Below are 18141 nucleotides of genomic sequence, written 5' to 3'. Positions count from 1 at the left end.
TTCAGTAAGAAATATAATTTGTTTACATCAAAAATTAATTTAAATGTCAGGAAAAAATTTTTGAAAGTGTATGTTTGGAGTGTCGCTTTATATGGAAGTGAAATTTGGACGATCGGAGTATCTGAGAAGAAAAGATTTTGAAATGCGGTGCTATAGGAGAATGTTAAAAATCAGACGGGTGGATAAAGTGACAAATGAAGAGGTATTGCGGCAAATAGATGAAGAAAGTAGCGTTTGGAAAAATATAGTTAAAAGAAGAGACAGACTTATAGGCCACATACTAAGGCATCCTGGAATAGTCGCTTTAATATTGGAAGGACAGGTAGAAGGGAAAAATTGTGTAGGCAGGCCACGTTTGGAGTATGTAAAACAAATTGTTGGGGATGTAGGATGTAGAGGGTATACTGAAATGGAACGACTAGCACTAGATAGGGAATCTGGGAGAGCTGCATCAAACCAGTCAAATGACTGAAGACAAAAAAAAAAAATTTAAATATACAGAATTATCTTTATGTACTGCAAGTTGTTCTAAAGGAAGAAGAAATAGTTGTTATTGAAGAATAGGTTACAACCTGTGCGTATGAAATTTTATCGTATATGATGAAAATGAAAGGTTAATATCGGTTGAAAATTTCAAACGGTTAAAATTAGTGAATTTATATATCTGTAGTAGCAGCATCCATTAACGTAGAAAAATAAAGAAATAAGACATCGTTAAATAATTTTAACTAATTAATATCAAACAAAATTAAATTAACTATTTTTTGGGGGATTCTACAGTCACGATAATAAGCAATGCCGTAATAATTTAAACGTTACATTTTATAATTGCTACTGACGTATAATTTATCGTGTTACCGGTTTTAATGCGTAACAGAAAAGAATAAAAATGAATCGGTCGGATTTATCCCGATGAGTTTATAAAAGGAATGAAATCTAGTACGACCAATAATATTTGAGATATCTCATTACGAGGAAAAAATTTCATTCGGTTACTAGGAGACTTTAAAACACACAGACTTTAAACGATGTATGTTTTCTCGACGACAAAGAGCCTTAAAGGGGATGGCGAAAGACACTTGTTGCTTCAAAGTGTAAATTATATTTTTTTCTAAACAGGACTGTCCGTAGTAATCTGCATACTTGAACGTTGCAGGGTAGTTCTGAAAGACATAATCGTGATTCCGAGAGGGTGATTGCGATAAAAGAAAGAGATTTAAAATAAATATTCCTAAGCGATTCTACTGACGCATAAAGAAACTACGTCGAAAGACTTTGAATTTGAGAAAAAGGTTTTACAGACTGTTTTAATATCCTCTACAAAAAAAAAGATAACATATTTGAATGAAGCCCGTCGACGACAAACCGACTATTGAGTTGTCGTTCGTAGGTAAGTATGCGTTAATGTAAAACACAACCACCAAAAAATAACTTCAGGGTAAGGGTTAGTGATGCTCTTTATTACCCCTATAAAACGTTTTTCAGTTGAAAAGAGGCCCAAAAAAACAATTATTTTTCCTAAATAACAAAAACAGAATGATATAAAGATGGTGAATAATACAAAACCGCGACCAACAGTTAGTGTGAAGGTATTCATCAAAAAACAATTGTTTGACCCAATTCCGAAAAAAATTGATATATAAAGAAACAGAATAATACCTTTGCTACTCAAAAACAAAATTCTTCGCTTCAACCGCAGAGAAAAAATATCTAACAAATTAAAATTAAGTCGCGCAAAAACTTGAGAGAAGTTACAAAAATTCACGCGCCACTGGTTAATATTTTTTTTACGTTCATCTATTAATATTTTTTTCTTTGAGTATAAAAACCCAAATACAGGCTATTCTGTTCGTGCGAAATTTTTAGAACCGTAAAATATCACTGTTGCCGATATTTTTCTATACGATTCCTTCGTCGGGAAAACAAACAAGCCACTCGATCGTTAACAGCAACATCAATTCAGAATAACATTATTTTGCTATTTATTATTTTATAATTGAAACAGCCCCGTGGCGATTAGATTTTTTTTAACTTTTTCAAGTTTTGCACGCTTTAATTTATGAAATATTTTTTCTCTGCGTTTAAAGCAAATAATTGTCTTTTAAAGAAGTTTGAGAGTAGCAAATAGTACTTAAATTTTAGTAGTGTACGTAAATTTTTTCGTTTCGGGGGAAACGATTTTTTATTGAGGAATACCTTCACAGTGTAAGTGTTTGTATTATTTTCAATTTTTTTATACCTTTCTGCTTTGTGTTTTTTTTTTTTTGTATTCAAGACAAACAATTTTTTTGGGCTTCTTTTAAAATAAAAATTTCTTAATTTTGGGGGACGCTTTTTGGGAGAATGATAAGCTGATTTACTAACACTTTCACACTAATTTTGCTTTTAGGTGTTTGCGATATCAAAATTTTTGTTCATTTTAAAGTGTATTTGATTATTTTCTTTAAGAAAAATATACAGGCATTTCTTGAATTTCTTGGCCATCTTTCTTTATGAATGTTTAAATCGTCTATTCTAGCTATACTAACGCTAGTATAGCTTTATTATTACTTTCGTTAATAATTAATAATTCTTCGTTATGATTAGTACGTTCATATTCTGTTACGTTTAAATGTATAATTTATTAAAACGTTTCTTCATAATAACCTTTTTATACATATCGTAGTATTTTCTAAACACTGATAGCTAGCGCCATCTTATGAAATACAGACGAAACGTACGCCTGCTTGCTGTCGGAGAATAAAACCGGAGGTTACATTTTTCGCGATAAAAAATATTAAAAACACGTAAAACGTGTCAATTAATGAATATTTAATAGCACGAATAGATTTTATATAAACAAAAAGTGAATAACAAAGCAGTATTACGTATTATCATGTTAGTGTATGTTTTTTTAGCGAATGAAAAGTCGAAAACTTTAATAAGAGCCTTTTTAGTAAACGACTCTGTTGTTTTCTTTTTTTCCCCTGCGTTTGAATTTTTGGCGGAGATTCAGTCTACTGCCAAACGAGGAATCTTTATATAAAAATTGCCTTGAAATGTTTGACAACTGTCGCTAATCGATGAAATAATAATTCTTTCTACGTTTTTTTGACGCCGGATTTCTTTCACTACCTTTTTTTAGTTTATCTTTTTTTTATAATAATGATAAGATTTGATAAATGACCAGATATTATTTTTCCTGAGAATAGTGTTTTAATTAATAATAAGCAAGTGTATAAAATTTTGAAATTTTTTTTCGACTAGTACTTCAATATTCAATCGACTCCCCGCAAACAGTAATTTTCTGTAATTAACACCGTACAAAGAAAATATGTTACAACGTATTCTAATTTTTTTATTTTCGTTAAGACAATACTGTTATTACGAAAAACATATTCTAATTTAATAGTAAGCTGTTTTGTAAAATTCTATTGATTGTCAAATTTCAAAATTTTTATTTTTCATTTATTATAATTAAAGGAGATCGTTCTAAATTCGACTCATATATATATTTTAATCTACGTTTAAAGTTACTCTTCGCAAAATAGACCGATTTTGTGATAATTCCTATTCTATTTTGTAAAGAAGTTTTTTTTTTTAATGTAATTGTAGCGAAGGATTTTTTTAACAAGAAAAATTAATTATCTACAACTTCAAGATTTATTTTTGCAATCAGCAGTAGTTAGCGTTGGATTATCATAAAATAATTCTAGACATGCTGATAGTCTGGAAAAACTATCACGCAAAATTTAAAAGATCAAATGGTAAAATTTACGGAAAAAATTATTACGCACTTCCGTATTTCAAAAAGTTTTAATTCACGAGGAGTTAATCTATTAACGTAATTTTTCCTTTTTCCACTTCTTACTTCTCAGGTTTCTCGTCCTTACGTTTTACGTACAGTCGTATAACGGCATCTATTTTTATAGGCCTATCGATACTTCAAATTAATGTTCAAAAAGGAATATTAAATACGAGTATAAAATTTTTTAAAATAATTTAAAAATCACTATGAAAGCACAATTTTATTTTTCATTTTAACTTTTAAACTTGCCACAAATTTAGGATTACTTAGTTTTGCGGGTAGTTGTTTAAAACCGGATTCCGATTTACATTTACAGAAATTTAAAGAAGTAACAAAGTATTATTAACATTAAAGATTTTTTGCAGCTTTTTACTTCGTACAAGGAAGTATTGTAATCGAGAAAATTTAGGTTTTCAGATTTCAACGGAAATATCCATTTTGACCATCCCTGAATCAAATTTGACTAAGTTCGGCGTGACGTCTGTACGTACACAACTCAAAAACTATTAACCGTAGAATGTTGAAATTTTGAATTTAGGACTGTTGTAATTTCTAGCTGTGCACCTCCCGTTTTGATTGCAATCGACTGTGCCAAAAATGAGTATACAGTCAGACATCTAAATAAAGTGGGGTTCCAATTTTGAAACATTTGGATTTTGGACTTTTTCTTAACTTCAGTAATAGGTCCTCGTCAAGAGCTTTACAACGATATATTATAAATGGTATTTATTTTCACCGGTTCCAAAGTTATAACCAAATAAATTTTGAAGGTAAATCGGTTCGAATCCGACTTTTTATTTATTTACTTATATGCACCTTGTTGCACTGCACTCTCAATTAATGAGTTTTTAGCAGAGAAAAACATTCCTGTAATTCCTCAACCACCTTATTCAGCTGACTTGAGTTCCTGCGAATTTTTCCTGTTCCCGTCTTTAAAAAAACACCTCAAAGGATACCATTTTAGAACAGTAGAAAACAAAAAAAATGTATCCGACCATCTGAAGAATATTCTAGTTTCTGAGTTCCAACACTGTTATGATGAGTGGGAAAACCGTTTGAAGCGTTGCGTGGCTTCCCAAGGGAACTATTTCAAAAGTGATAAGAGTCCATGTATAATTGGATTGTAAATAAAGCGTTTTTCTGAACCAGTCTCATTACTTTATTTACAAACCTTATATATATATATATTTTAACTTTTTTTTAATCTAAATATATAGATTTATTAATAATTATTAACCTCTGATTGTAAAAAAAACTTTTAACAATAAATAACTAATTCAATAATAAGAAAAAAAAAGAAAAAAAAACAGTAGTTGTTAGTGAAATAAAATTTTATGTGCTTTTCATTTTAATTCAACAATTATTACAATCAGAGGTTAATAATTATTAATAAATCTATATATTTAGATTTTAAAAAAACTTTAAAAAATGTATGCATATGAAGTCGAATTCGAACCGATGTGTGTGTGCATGGTTACGAATCCGAAACATTATCGCTTAAACCACACATCTACTTCAGCGACGTGAAACAAAATTAATATGTAAACTAGTATAAAATGCTAAGGAAGTTTTTAGGGCCATTTTCCTTGAATATAATTGAATATTGCGTGTTAGTATTTTGTGATGAAGACACGTAAACTGGGTACAATCACACACGCAATATGGTTTAAATCGGTGTCCTGAAGCCCGTGCCTTCCCCTTGTTAGCTACAGCAATATGGATCATAGGAGCCTTATACTGATTTAAAATTTTATAGAAAAAGTTTAATATTGTTATTTTCTTTTGGAATTATAAATAATTTGGACTTTTAATCTATCCTAATATTTCAAGTTAGATTGTTCAATTAATAATTGTATACTTGTTAATAAAAATTAATATTTTAGCAACCGCTTTAGAAAAGGTGTCAGATGAATCGGTGGAATTTAGAGAAGCTTGAGGAAGAGGAGGTAAAGAAGATTTTTGAGGAGGACATCGCAAGAGGTCTGAGTAAAAAAGATAAGATAGAAAATGTAGAAGAAGAATGGGAGAATGTTAAAAAGGAAATTCTTAAATCAGCAGAAGCAAACTTAGGCGGAATAAAGAGAACTGGTAGAAAACCTTGGGTTTCAGACGATATATTGCAGCTGATGGATGAACGTAGAAAATATAAGAATGCTAGTGATGAAGAAAGTAAAAGGAACTATCGGCAATTAAGAAATGCTATAAACAGGAAGTGCAAACTGGCGAAAGAAGAGTGGATTAAAGAAAAGTGTTCAGAAGTGGAAAGAGAAATGAACATTGGTAAAATAGACGGAGCATACAGGAAAGTTAAGGAAAATTTTGGGGTAAATAAATTAAAATCTAATAATGTGTTAAACAAAGACGGTACACCTATATATAATACGAAAGGTAAAGTCGATAGATGGGTGGAATATATTGAAGAGTTATACGGAGGAAATGAATTAGAAAATGGTTTTATAGAGGAAGAAGAGGAAGTTGAGGAGGATGAAATGGGAGAAACAATACTGAGATCTGAATTTAAGAGAGCATTAAAAGATTTAAATGGCAGAAAGGCTCCTGGAATAGACGGAATACCTGTAGAATTACTGCGCAGTGCAGGGGAGGAGGCGATTGATAGATTATACAAACTGGTGTGTAATATTTATGAAAAAGGGGAATTTCCGTCAGACTTCAAAAAAAGTGTTATAGTAATGATACCAAAGAAATCAGGGGCAGATAAATGTGAATAATACAGAACAATTAGTTTAACTAGTCATGCATCAAAAATCTTAACTAGAATTCTATACAGAAGAATTGAGAGGAGAGTGGAGGAAGTGTTAGGAGAAGACCAATTTGGTTTCAGGAAAAGTATAGGGACAAGGGAAGCAATTTTAGGCCTCAGATTAATAGTAGAACGAAGATTAAAGAAAAACAAACCAACATAATTGGCGTTTATAGACCTAGAAAAGGCATTCGATAACGTAGACTGGAATAAAATGTTCAGCATTTTAAAAAAATTACGGTTCAAATACAGAGATAGAAGAACAATTGCCAACATGTACAGGAACCAAACAGCAACAGTAGCAATTGAAGAACATAAGAAAGAAGCCCTAATAAGAAAGGGAGTCCGACAAGGATGTTCTCTATCTCCGTTACTTTTTAATCTTTACATGGAACTAGCAGTTAATGATGTTAAAGAACAATGTAGATTCGGAGTAACAGTACAAGGTGAAAAGATAAAGATGCTACGATTTGCTGATGATATAGTAATTCTAGCCGAGAATAAAAAGGATTTAGAAGAAACAATGAACGGCATAGATGAAGTCCTACGCAAGAACTATCACATGAAAATAAACAAGAACAACACAAAAGTAATGAAATGTAGTAGAAATAACAAAGATGGACCACTGAATGTGAAAATAGGAGGAGAAAAGATTATGGAGGTAGAAGAATTTTGTTATTTGGGAAGTAGAATTACTAAAGATGGACGAAGCAGGAGCGATATAAAATGCCGAATAGCACAAGCTAAACGAGCCTTCAGTAAGAAATATAAGTTGTTTACATCAAAAATTAATTTAAATGTCAGGAAAAGATTTTTGAAAGTGTATGTTTGGAGTGTCGCTTTATATGGAAGTGAAAGTTGGACAATCGGAGTATCTGAGAAGAAAAGGTTAGAAGCTTTTGAAATGCGGTGCTATAGGAGAATGTTAAAAATCAGACGGGTGGATAAAGTGACAAATGAGGAGGTATTGCGGCAAATAGATGAAGAAAGAAGCATTTTGAAAAATATAGTTAAAAGAAGAGACAGACTTATAGGCCACATACTAAGGCATCCTGGAATAGTCGCTTTAATTTTGGAAGGACAGGTAGAAGGGAAAAATTGTGTAGGCAGGCCAGGTTTGGAATACGTAAAACAAATTGTTGGGGATGTAGGATGTAGAGGGTACTGAAATGAAACGACTAGCACTAGATAGGGAATCTTGGAGAGCTGCATCAAACCAGTCAAAGGACTGAAGACAAAAAAAACCGCTTTAGGCGCCTAAAGTCTTCGATGTTATCCAGGAGGTTAACCGCGAGCCACTTCACATGTTCATTCTCATTTTGTATCTTGTACGGAATCACCAAATCTCTTCTCGAACGGTTGGCAATCGCAGATAATCGTGTATTTCAGTGTTTTTCGTAAACAGGTACTTCTGTTGTATATCGAAGTATTTTGTATTGGAATCGCTGTACGACTTCGATGTTACTCTCGTTTGTCGTACCGCACAGTTGGATCCCGTAGATTCAAATCGGTTTCAGGACCGCTTTGTACAGTAATTTCTTGTCAGAAAATGATAGTTGCGCTCCCTGCCAAACAACCAGTACATATCCCTGAAGTTAATGTTAAGTTGTATCCTTTTTCCCCTGACACGACTTCACGTCAGACGGTGATGATGCAGATGCGGTGCTAGGTTAATTTGAACTCGCGGGCAGACCCCTCCTCATCGCAAATGTAAGAAACGAAGACTAACCCGTATGTAAATTAACCTTCATGTTCCATCTAGCTAGCCACTCGTTAATTAGATTCAATACAGTTTGCATTTTACCAAAAGCTTCGTATATAGGTTTATTAATTTGAATAATTTGAAAAAGAACCGTTAAATATTTTAATCGAATTTGTAAAAACAAGGGCTTATTACATTTATTATCTTATTTTTCTGTTTATTTGTGGTTTTTAAATAAAACTTCATATGAAAAAATACCGTATAGGAAAATTTACAAATAACAAAACATACCTATTTTTATATTTACAATTTCAAAATCGTGTTGGCCTTATTAATTCTTAAAGCATCAGAAAGTAAAATTGTTTATTAAAAAAATATTTCGTACATTTTGTTTGGAGTGTCGCTTTATATGGAAGTGAAACTTGGACGATCGGAGGATCTGAGAAGAAAAGATTAGAAGCTTTTGAAATGCGGTGCTATAGGAGAATGTTAAAAATCAGACGGGTGGATAAAGTGACAAATGAAGAGGTATTGCGGCAAATAGATGAAGAAAGAAGTATTTGGAAAAATATAGTTAAAAGAAGAGACAGACTTATAGGCCACATACTAAGGCATCCTGGTATAGTCGCTTTAATATTGGAAGGACAGGTAGAAGGGAAAAATTGTGTAGGCAGGCCACGTTTGGAATATGTAAAACAAATTGTTGGGGATGTAGGATGTAGAGGGTATGAAATGAAACGACTAGCACTAGATAGGGAATCTTGAAGAGCTGCATCAAACCAGTCAAATGACTGAAGACAAAAAAAAAAAAAACATATTATTGAAGAAAAAAGACATCTCATTTGTTCAAATACACGTACTACTTAAAACACAGCATAGGTGAAAATACGAACCAAAGTTCAAATTTAAACCGGAAAAGTTTGTTCCGGCCAAATCTGGAAATAAGAAATATTTCGTTTCTTCCTAACGAATTTTCAAATTTTATTTATGAAGTAAGAAGGGCCTAAAACTTTTAAAAAAGTTGTTAAAGCCGTGCAGAAATGTTTAATTATTAATCATAATCGTGTTAGATAATTAAGTGCTTCTTTTTTTGTTAAAAAATATTAAAACACGGCAAACGCAAGTCGTGTTTCATAAAACTTGAATTATATATTTTGTACTGAAAAAATAATTATGTTCATTATTTTGCTTACTTCATTTGATATTCTCCCAAAGTATTTATTTATTTTTTAATAAGCAATTTAAAAAAAAAAGTTATTTTTGTCTTTTTTTTAAAATGATAAACAGTGTCAAATTACGTTTAAGGCAATAATTTATTTATAAAATACGTTTTTAATTGAAATTACGAATATCTTTAATATCGCTATTTGTAATAATAGTGTCACCGAAGAAGGCCGCAATATCAAATACAAGCCTTCTGATATAAGTTAAAAAAATTTATTGTTGGATGTAAATTCCGTGCCTCTTTTGTATATATTTCATCATCACGGAAAACTGTTCATATTTACTTTTAAATTTTTTAATTTAAATTAACATAAAAAATATAATTTAAATTATTTGCCGGAATAATTAATACTAAAATTTTCTTAACTAAAAAAAATAAAAAGGTAAATTTTCAGAAACCTATTAAAATTAATTAAACGATGTACGAGTAAAAGGCTTTTTTTAAACCGGTTGAATGCTAAACATTCTCTACGTATAATTTTTTACAGTTACCTAACGTATTAATTAATTACATTTTCATCTCGACGAAAATTAAGAGTAAAGGTTCTTAGTATTTTAAGAAAAGCATAGGGGGATAGGTTGATAAGGTGTAAAGGTATACGGGTAAATGTAACGACTTTTATGTTAAGCACATGTTTTTAATTACAAATAATATAGCTTAATAATTACAGACATATACAAAAAAGAACGTAAAAAATGTTTTCTAAAAAAGTATTAAGTACTACAAATTCATTCATTAGTGGCCTGCCATTATTCATTCTAAGTTAACGTTTAAAATTAAATTGTAAACAATATTTAAATAATACTTTAAAGTATATGTTTTTTTATAATTACTGTCGTTTGGTTTTCCAGTGTGCAACAGAACCTACTACGGGGATGTTGGAAAAACATATATGCTATCGCTGCCAAAGCCGAGAGAAGAACGTTTACCGTTTTTGTGCCACCTGACATTCACTGCCAACGGCCGATCATTCGGTCAACTAGTTCAAGTAAGACTGAAATTTACTTTATTAATATTATTATTATTATGAAAGCATATATAAAGAATGTTATTTTTATCGTCCGACTAAAATGCTGGCAATTTGTGTACATATGTATTAAACGTACCATTATTCACAAGACAAACAGAAAAAGAGACTTAATGGGTTGGGGAGAGAGAGAGAGAGAGAGAGAGAGTGAGAAAGAGAGTGAGTTAGACAGTACTCAAGAAGTATCCAATATACTTGATAATATACACAAGGTTATATTATATTATTCTTTAATGAACACTAAGATTTAAACGGCTAAAGTTATGAAATGCAAATACAGCAACATTCAAAATTTGTTTATTCAGAGATAAAAACAAATCACTTTTTATGCATTTTAAACGATTTAATTATTTTCGAACTTTATTATTTTCTTATATTTTTTATTAATTAATTGTTCCATCAATTTTAATATCCATTCCTGACATTTTTAATAATAAGGGGGAAATCAGTCGTCTGTCAATCAATGCGCTTTTTTCGCATTACTTTACCAACGACATCGATTACATTATCTCCTTTACATTTAGAATCCACAGATTTTTATATTATTTTTAATCTCAGTTTATTATGAAACTGCTTGTAATACAGCGATTGAAAGAACCGCGATTAAACTTTAACGACCGTTATTTCAAATTTAAAATCAAACGTGCTCATTCCGTTCCTTATAACCATTGCAACCGGACGCTAACAATAAATTAGAAAATAGTTGAAATTCAACAGTCTAACTTTGCGAACCAAAATACCAAACAGCCATACCGTTATTGCAACAAAATGGTATTTACCGGTGAATGTATTACGTACGAAGGGTCATAACAAGAAATCATGAAAAGGTGATCGCATGCAATGGTGCTATAATTTACGGGTATGTCCCGGGTGCCGGATGAAAGTTAACTTGCATATCAATAACCGATTTCAGAATTCACGAATTCGGTTGTTACCACTCACGTCAATCACGTCAATCGTGCGTGATGTGAAAACCGATTAAAAATGAATAGACGACCATAATTTAGTCGAATAGCTATATGCGAGAAGTACGCGTGGACAGGTCGATAAGGCGACCGGATGCCAAAATAGGCGGCAAAAATACTACCTTCGAAATCGATTTATTCATATACAGTAAGAGTAACGCGAAAAACGAAGCTATGTTTTCCTATCCACATACTAAACAGAAATCAGGCCACAATATTCCATAATATTGCCGTTAATGTTGCTGAAGAAACGAACTGTGTTTCTGATTCCTAAAAGACTTACTGTATAACGGCATTAGAGGAAGCGGGCTAACCTCATTTTAAGGAAACATAATTTACCGATCCGTGAATCCTAAATCCGGAGCGTACTCGCAATCAGATTAACATTTGCGGGGTACTGAACGATACAGAAATTAAAATCAGCGTACAGAAATTAAAAGCATGCTATCATCGTGAAGTCGTATTTAATCGAGTTTATGTGACGGCAACGATACCAGAAAATTATACTTTCAGTTTTTGCAACTGCAGATTTTTGGCCTACAGTAACAGAGCAATAATTAATATAATATCGATGAATAATAGTAAACGAAAAACTGGCTCTCGCTAACAGACAAGTACCCAATACTTAAAACTATTCATTTGGAATGTAATAAAAACACTAAAAATTAATAATATTCCAAGGAAAAACAAGCTTCTACGTTTCTTCTTATTATGTTCATTCCGTCAAAAAATAAATAAATAACAACGAATATGGACTATCTCCAACCACTATTATCTCTTTTAAATTATCCCTATCGAATTTGGCCCTTTTCATTAGGTACTTTTCTATTATCTCGACCCCCTTCTTTTTACCAAAATAAAAATTTTTATCATCTGATATCGCTAACGGAAAAATAGATATTTGATTTGAAAAGTTATTACGGAAGTTCGTTTCAGTACCTTATTAGGAATATTAGTTGTATTTTATTCAGTGGTGTAAACGGGGAACGAGATAATAGAAGTGTACACGAAAGTATCAATTCTATTTTCTTAACGTTACTACAAACTCGTAGAATTTTTACATACAAAAAAAAAAATCTCTTTCGGCACGCCGGAAGGCGGAGGTAGATTACACTGGTGCTAAGAAGTGGATAAAAAAAATTTCCACCTTAAAATTAAGAAAAACTTAAAATTTATTAATACGACAATGGTTACAAGTGAAAAAAACTTCACATGTTTAGCGTACGACAAGCCCCACCTTTTTGCAATTCCAGCAACATTTTAGTCATCCTTTGCCGTAAGGGTTAGTCATATCAAAAGTTGTTTCAGACAAAAGTTTTAGGTAATATTTAGAGGACTAACGACCACTTTAAATCGATTAGATGCTATATCAATTAAGGCAGGTATGATTTTTTGTCTTCAAAACCCTATTTTTTTCACACCCTGGGCCAATCGTTGGTGATATCAAAAAACTTTACTTACATAAGTTTTAGGCCCTTATCCAAAGAATAGTAAGATCTTTAAACGAATTCGATATTTTACTTAATAAGAAAGTTACAGCGATATTTTTCTTTTTAGAAAAAGCCCCCCCCCCCCCCCCGACCGTTGCAACTCCTATGGTTCGATTTTGCCCATTAACGAATTCGACCGAGATTTTGAGTCGTTATATTTTATGTATCAATTTGAAAGTGACTGGTGCAAAATTACGGCAGTTATCGTGTCCATAAGAAAGAGAAATATATATATATATATATATATATATATATATATATATATATATATACTCTTGGATATACGTGTGCGTGTGTGTATGTATGTGTGTGTGTTTATATATTTATATATATATATATATATATATGTAAAAACTTTTCATCTGACGGTTTTTTTGGGATCTAGGGCATGTGAAACGCGAAGATATGACGAAATTTTACGGAAGTCGAATCATGGTACACATTACAGTAAGTAGCTTTCTTATGAAATCTACCTAACAGTACAAATATAAAAATTATGTTACGTATCTATCGGGTGCTAGGAGGTGAATTCGCCGATGAGCATTATACTAGCTTTCGAATATAATAACCTTGGAATGTTTACCACGAAACATGAATTTGGCTGGATAGAATATGCTGGGATAATAAAAGAACAATATTCTAATCCTGTTTCGTCTGAGCCTTATCTCGCCGTAGTCTACGAACTTAAACGGCTTTCAAGGGGTTTCGAGGTGATAATAATATCTGTTATTTCGAATCCCACGTTATACATTGTGTAAAAAAAACTGAATATACTAAATTTACAATTATTTATTGATTTCGACATGCAAAAGCATCGTTTTAGCAGTAGGATATCGAGAAAGGTCAAGATAATAGACATGATACCTCAAGTAAAATGTCTATTATGTCGAACCTCCCCACCCCCCTGTATATTTCGGAAAAATGTCTTTTTCGTCCGTAATTTATGATGACATTATCAACGTCAGTATTGTAATGTAGTTCAAAAATATATAATTTTTCGAAAACGTTTTCGAATTTTATTCAGGGGTGTAAACGGGGAACGAGATAATAGAAGTGTACACGAAAGTATCAATTCTATTTTCTTAACGTCACTACAAACTCGTAGAATTTTTACATACAAAAAAAAAATCTCTTTCGGCACGCCGGAAGGCGGAGGTAGATTACACTGGTGCTAAGAAGTGGATAAAAAAGATTTCCACCTTAAAATTAAGAAAAACTTAAAATATACGACAATGGTTACAAGTGAAAAAAACTTCACAAGTTTAGCGTACGACAAGCCCCACCTTTTTGCAATTCCAGCAACATTTTATTCATCCTTTGCCGTAACGGTTAGTCTTATCAAAAATTGTTACAGACAAAAGTTTTAGGTAATATTTAGAGGACTAACGACCACTTTAAATCGATTCGATGCTATATCAATTAAGGCAGGTATGATTTTTTGTCTTCAAAACCCTATTTTTTTCACACCCTGGGCCAATGGTAGGCGATATCAAAAAACGGTACTTACGTATTAACGCCACCGCAGCTACAGCTTTATTTAAAAAAAAGTAGTCAATCGGATTTCGGAGGAAAATGGGCCGATATAGAGTTTAACATAAATAAATATAATTTAACCAAACTTAACCTACGCTCGCTAACCTTGACTAATTAACAGGAGTGTTTTGATTATTTAAATAATAAATAATTCCAATAATTACTGAATTTATTAAATAAATACTCAAATTACGGTGTTAATTAGTCAAGGTTAGCGAGCGAAGCGAGCGTAGGTTAAGTTTGGTTAAATTATATTTATAAAATAAATAAATATAAATAACCATTTACTTTCTCGGGGTGTCGAGGTGATAATAATGTCCGTTATTTCGAATCCCACGTTATACATTGTGTAAAACAACTGAATATACTAAATTTACAATTAATTATTGATTTCGACATGCAAAAGCATCGTTTTAGCAGTAGGATATCCAGAGAGGTCAAGATAATAGACATGATACCTCAAGTAAAATGTCTATTATGTCGAACCTCCCCCCCCCCCCGTGTATATTTCGGAAAAAATGTATTTTTCGTCCGTAATTTACGATGACATTATCAACGTCATTATTGTAATCTAGTTCAAAAATATATAATTTTTCGAAAACGTTGTGATTAAAAAATGAAAAATATTAATTTACGAAAAAAATAGGAAGGGGCGAGGTAATATAAAAATATATCTATCATTAATTACAAACAACAAAATCATAACGGTTACAATTTTTGAGGATTAAGAATGTTTCTTAAGAAAGCCAAACACTTGTAAGTATTCTTTCTTGTTAATATCGATATCGTAAGTTCATCGAATTTTTTAAATAAGAAATCGATAACAGTACAGCAAATTTTCCGGAGATCTTTTTTTTGTAACCTCATATATTTCAACCTCTTTCTAATTTTTTTATATAAAAGAAAAACACGCTGGAATCGATCAAACAATCAAAAAAAAAAAATTCATTTTTGGAATCTGTAGCGTAGATATGAAGTAATGAGGTATTCGATGTTCGTGAAGTACTTCCATTACAGAATTATTTAAACGATGACGAAAGTGACTGATAAACAAACATAAACTGAAACTCTGCCTATTGACATAATATGTTAAAAATAATTGGTAAAAAGTAAAATACTTCACGGGAATAACTTTTACGTTTTGCCAAAGATTTTTTTCGGCAAATAAGAATTAGCAAAATTTTTGTAATATAACCTATCAGGAAAATAGGTTACAAATTCATAGATACGGATGAACTTAAATTAATTTTAATTATTCACTAGACCTCACGTTATAGTATGAAGTGAACGCAATAAACAGACCGATATGGACCTAATACAAAAAAAGAGTAAAACAATAAAAGAATAAAGAGTATATATAAGTACGCATATATGTACATACTAAACAAAATAGTAAATAAAATAAATTTAATATTGTAAACTTACCGGATTACAAACAAATCCAAAATTAATTTCATTGTTGCATACGTTAAGATAAACAATACGCGCGAATAAATAATCATAAAACTCGCTGCAAAAACAACGCTTAAAGTAACAATAGACCTATTAACAAGAAAGGCACTGCGTAGTAACGGAACGGTTCGTTTCTGTTGAAACATGTCCGTGAACATAGTGCACACTACGCTAGCGCTGTCACAAGAACACTACCGCCTGCATTAGCTCACCACTAAATAACTGCCTGATATTTAAACATAAAAACACACACACACACACACACACACACACACACACACACATATATATATATATATAAGTAGTATTATGAAATAAATTGAAATATTCGACTAAAAATGTTATACATTAAAATTCAGAATCATTTTTAGAAAAAAAAGTTCATATTTAAAAAAAACTCGAACGAGTTCAGCCGCAGCTAGTACATGAAACCTAACCTCTCGACTATGTCGCACACCATTTTGAGAACCATATCCAAAATTTAATAATATCATGCTCTACATATAGAAGCTAATTTTCAAAAATTTCACAGAGGCAATCTTATATATATAAGATTGCCTATATATTTTATTAAATATAATTTTATTTACAATTTTTATTTTTTATATATATATATATATATATATATATATATATATAAAAGATTGCCTCTATAAAAAATATTTAAAAAAAAATAAATATATATATATATATATATATTAATAATAAATTTATTTATTTAATTTCTTTTTTAACTACACAGGGGCAACCGGCAATCGCCTAAAAGACGCTGCCTCGGTCGGTCCTGAGTGACATGGCTGTAGAATAACCCACCCAAGTGCATACAGCTAAAACCGCTGCCCTGCCATCGGGGTAGTGCCACCGCTGCCCTCCTAGTTCATCGAGACATGACAATTGTATCCAGTTGCCCCTATGCCTCTTCAGAAGGGCTGCCCTTCCCGTCCCTATATGCTAATCAGAGTCCGGGTATGCACCCCACGCATACACCCTCCGAATCGCGCGCTCACCTCACATACCTTGAAATAATGCGTCATCGGAGCGCCCCAATCCAACCACTCTTGTATATGGATGGACTAGAAACGCCCTCAGCAATGAAGCTACCTCCCTTCACCCTACACGCGTCCACGATTCGACCCCTGGCCAGTTTTTTTCGCCAGTCCATTCTTTTGAAATTATCATACACCCATACACACATCCAGATAATTACACCCTGGGTATTAGACATCACAAATCACAAAGCTCAAATCAGTCTCGATGGAGTTAAGACCCCATAGGATAAATAGGAAAAACAGGAACAAATGGAAAGAAAATAGAAAAACCTACATCTAGATACAATAAAATGACAAGGATCTCATGAGTCCCGTATAGACGGTCTACACGACAGAAGTTCACGCCCAACAAGTAGGCAGCAATAGACAGCCCGTAAAAAAAAAATATCAATGAACATAGATGCAATCTGCAGATATTAACACACACGCACGTACTCTCCTCCCTCTCTCGTATGCGCGCGCACACCAACACAGATTTGCAAATTCTACTTCTTATTATAGAATATACTGTATTATTATAAATGCCGCGAAACATTAAATTTTGGATTATATATTATATAGAGACGTCCGAATTTCTTAAAAAGTTTCATTATAAGTTCTAAAATGAAACGATTTCTGTTAATATCGTGCATGCACTGTTGAGTTAAATTGATTTTTCATTCGTTTTACTTGCGGTCAAAAATGACATTCTTATGTACGGGTTGATATGTTGTTGATTTTTATCATTTCAATATAGTCTCTTAATACCAACTATTGCTTATGATTCATTTTTTTTTTGTCGCAATTTTTAATTTACAATCGGTTCCAATTTACTGGAACCGTAAGCAAATCTGAATATTAAAAAGTTAGCGTGCAAGGAGGGGTTTCGATTATAGAAATCCCTCAAAGAGCTGTATATGTTTACAAATAAATGTACGCATATGTAAAAATATGCAGTAAATATAAATATATACATACAAACATGAGTCCAAAGAACATTAATCAAAGTCCACAGTTTAGAACATAAAAGCAGACGCTAAAAAATTATCTTATCAATCAAAGAAACATTGAAACAAATTGAAGAACTACTAAAGTAAGTTGCAAAACGAAATGTAGAATTTTGGCAATGCACGACACCTTAGGGTAGCTGATTCACCTCAAATCTCGGATA

General features: G+C 31.9%; 1 protein-coding gene across 1 annotated transcript in view; it reads left to right on the top strand.

Annotated features, from left to right (window-relative positions):
• The window catches only part of LOC142326569 (uncharacterized), a 427256-nt gene that overhangs the window by 95256 nt on the left and 313859 nt on the right, over nt 1-18141 (top strand). The window contains exon 2 of the mRNA XM_075369149.1: nt 10327-10463. Within this exon, the coding sequence (XP_075225264.1) occupies nt 10327-10463 (137 nt within the window). The remainder of the gene's footprint in view (nt 1-10326; nt 10464-18141) is intronic.

Source organism: Lycorma delicatula, chromosome 6, assembly GCF_047948215.1.
Source record: "Lycorma delicatula isolate Av1 chromosome 6, ASM4794821v1, whole genome shotgun sequence".
NCBI lineage: Eukaryota > Metazoa > Arthropoda > Insecta > Hemiptera > Fulgoridae > Lycorma > Lycorma delicatula.
This window is presented reverse-complemented; position numbering and strand designations above follow the sequence as displayed.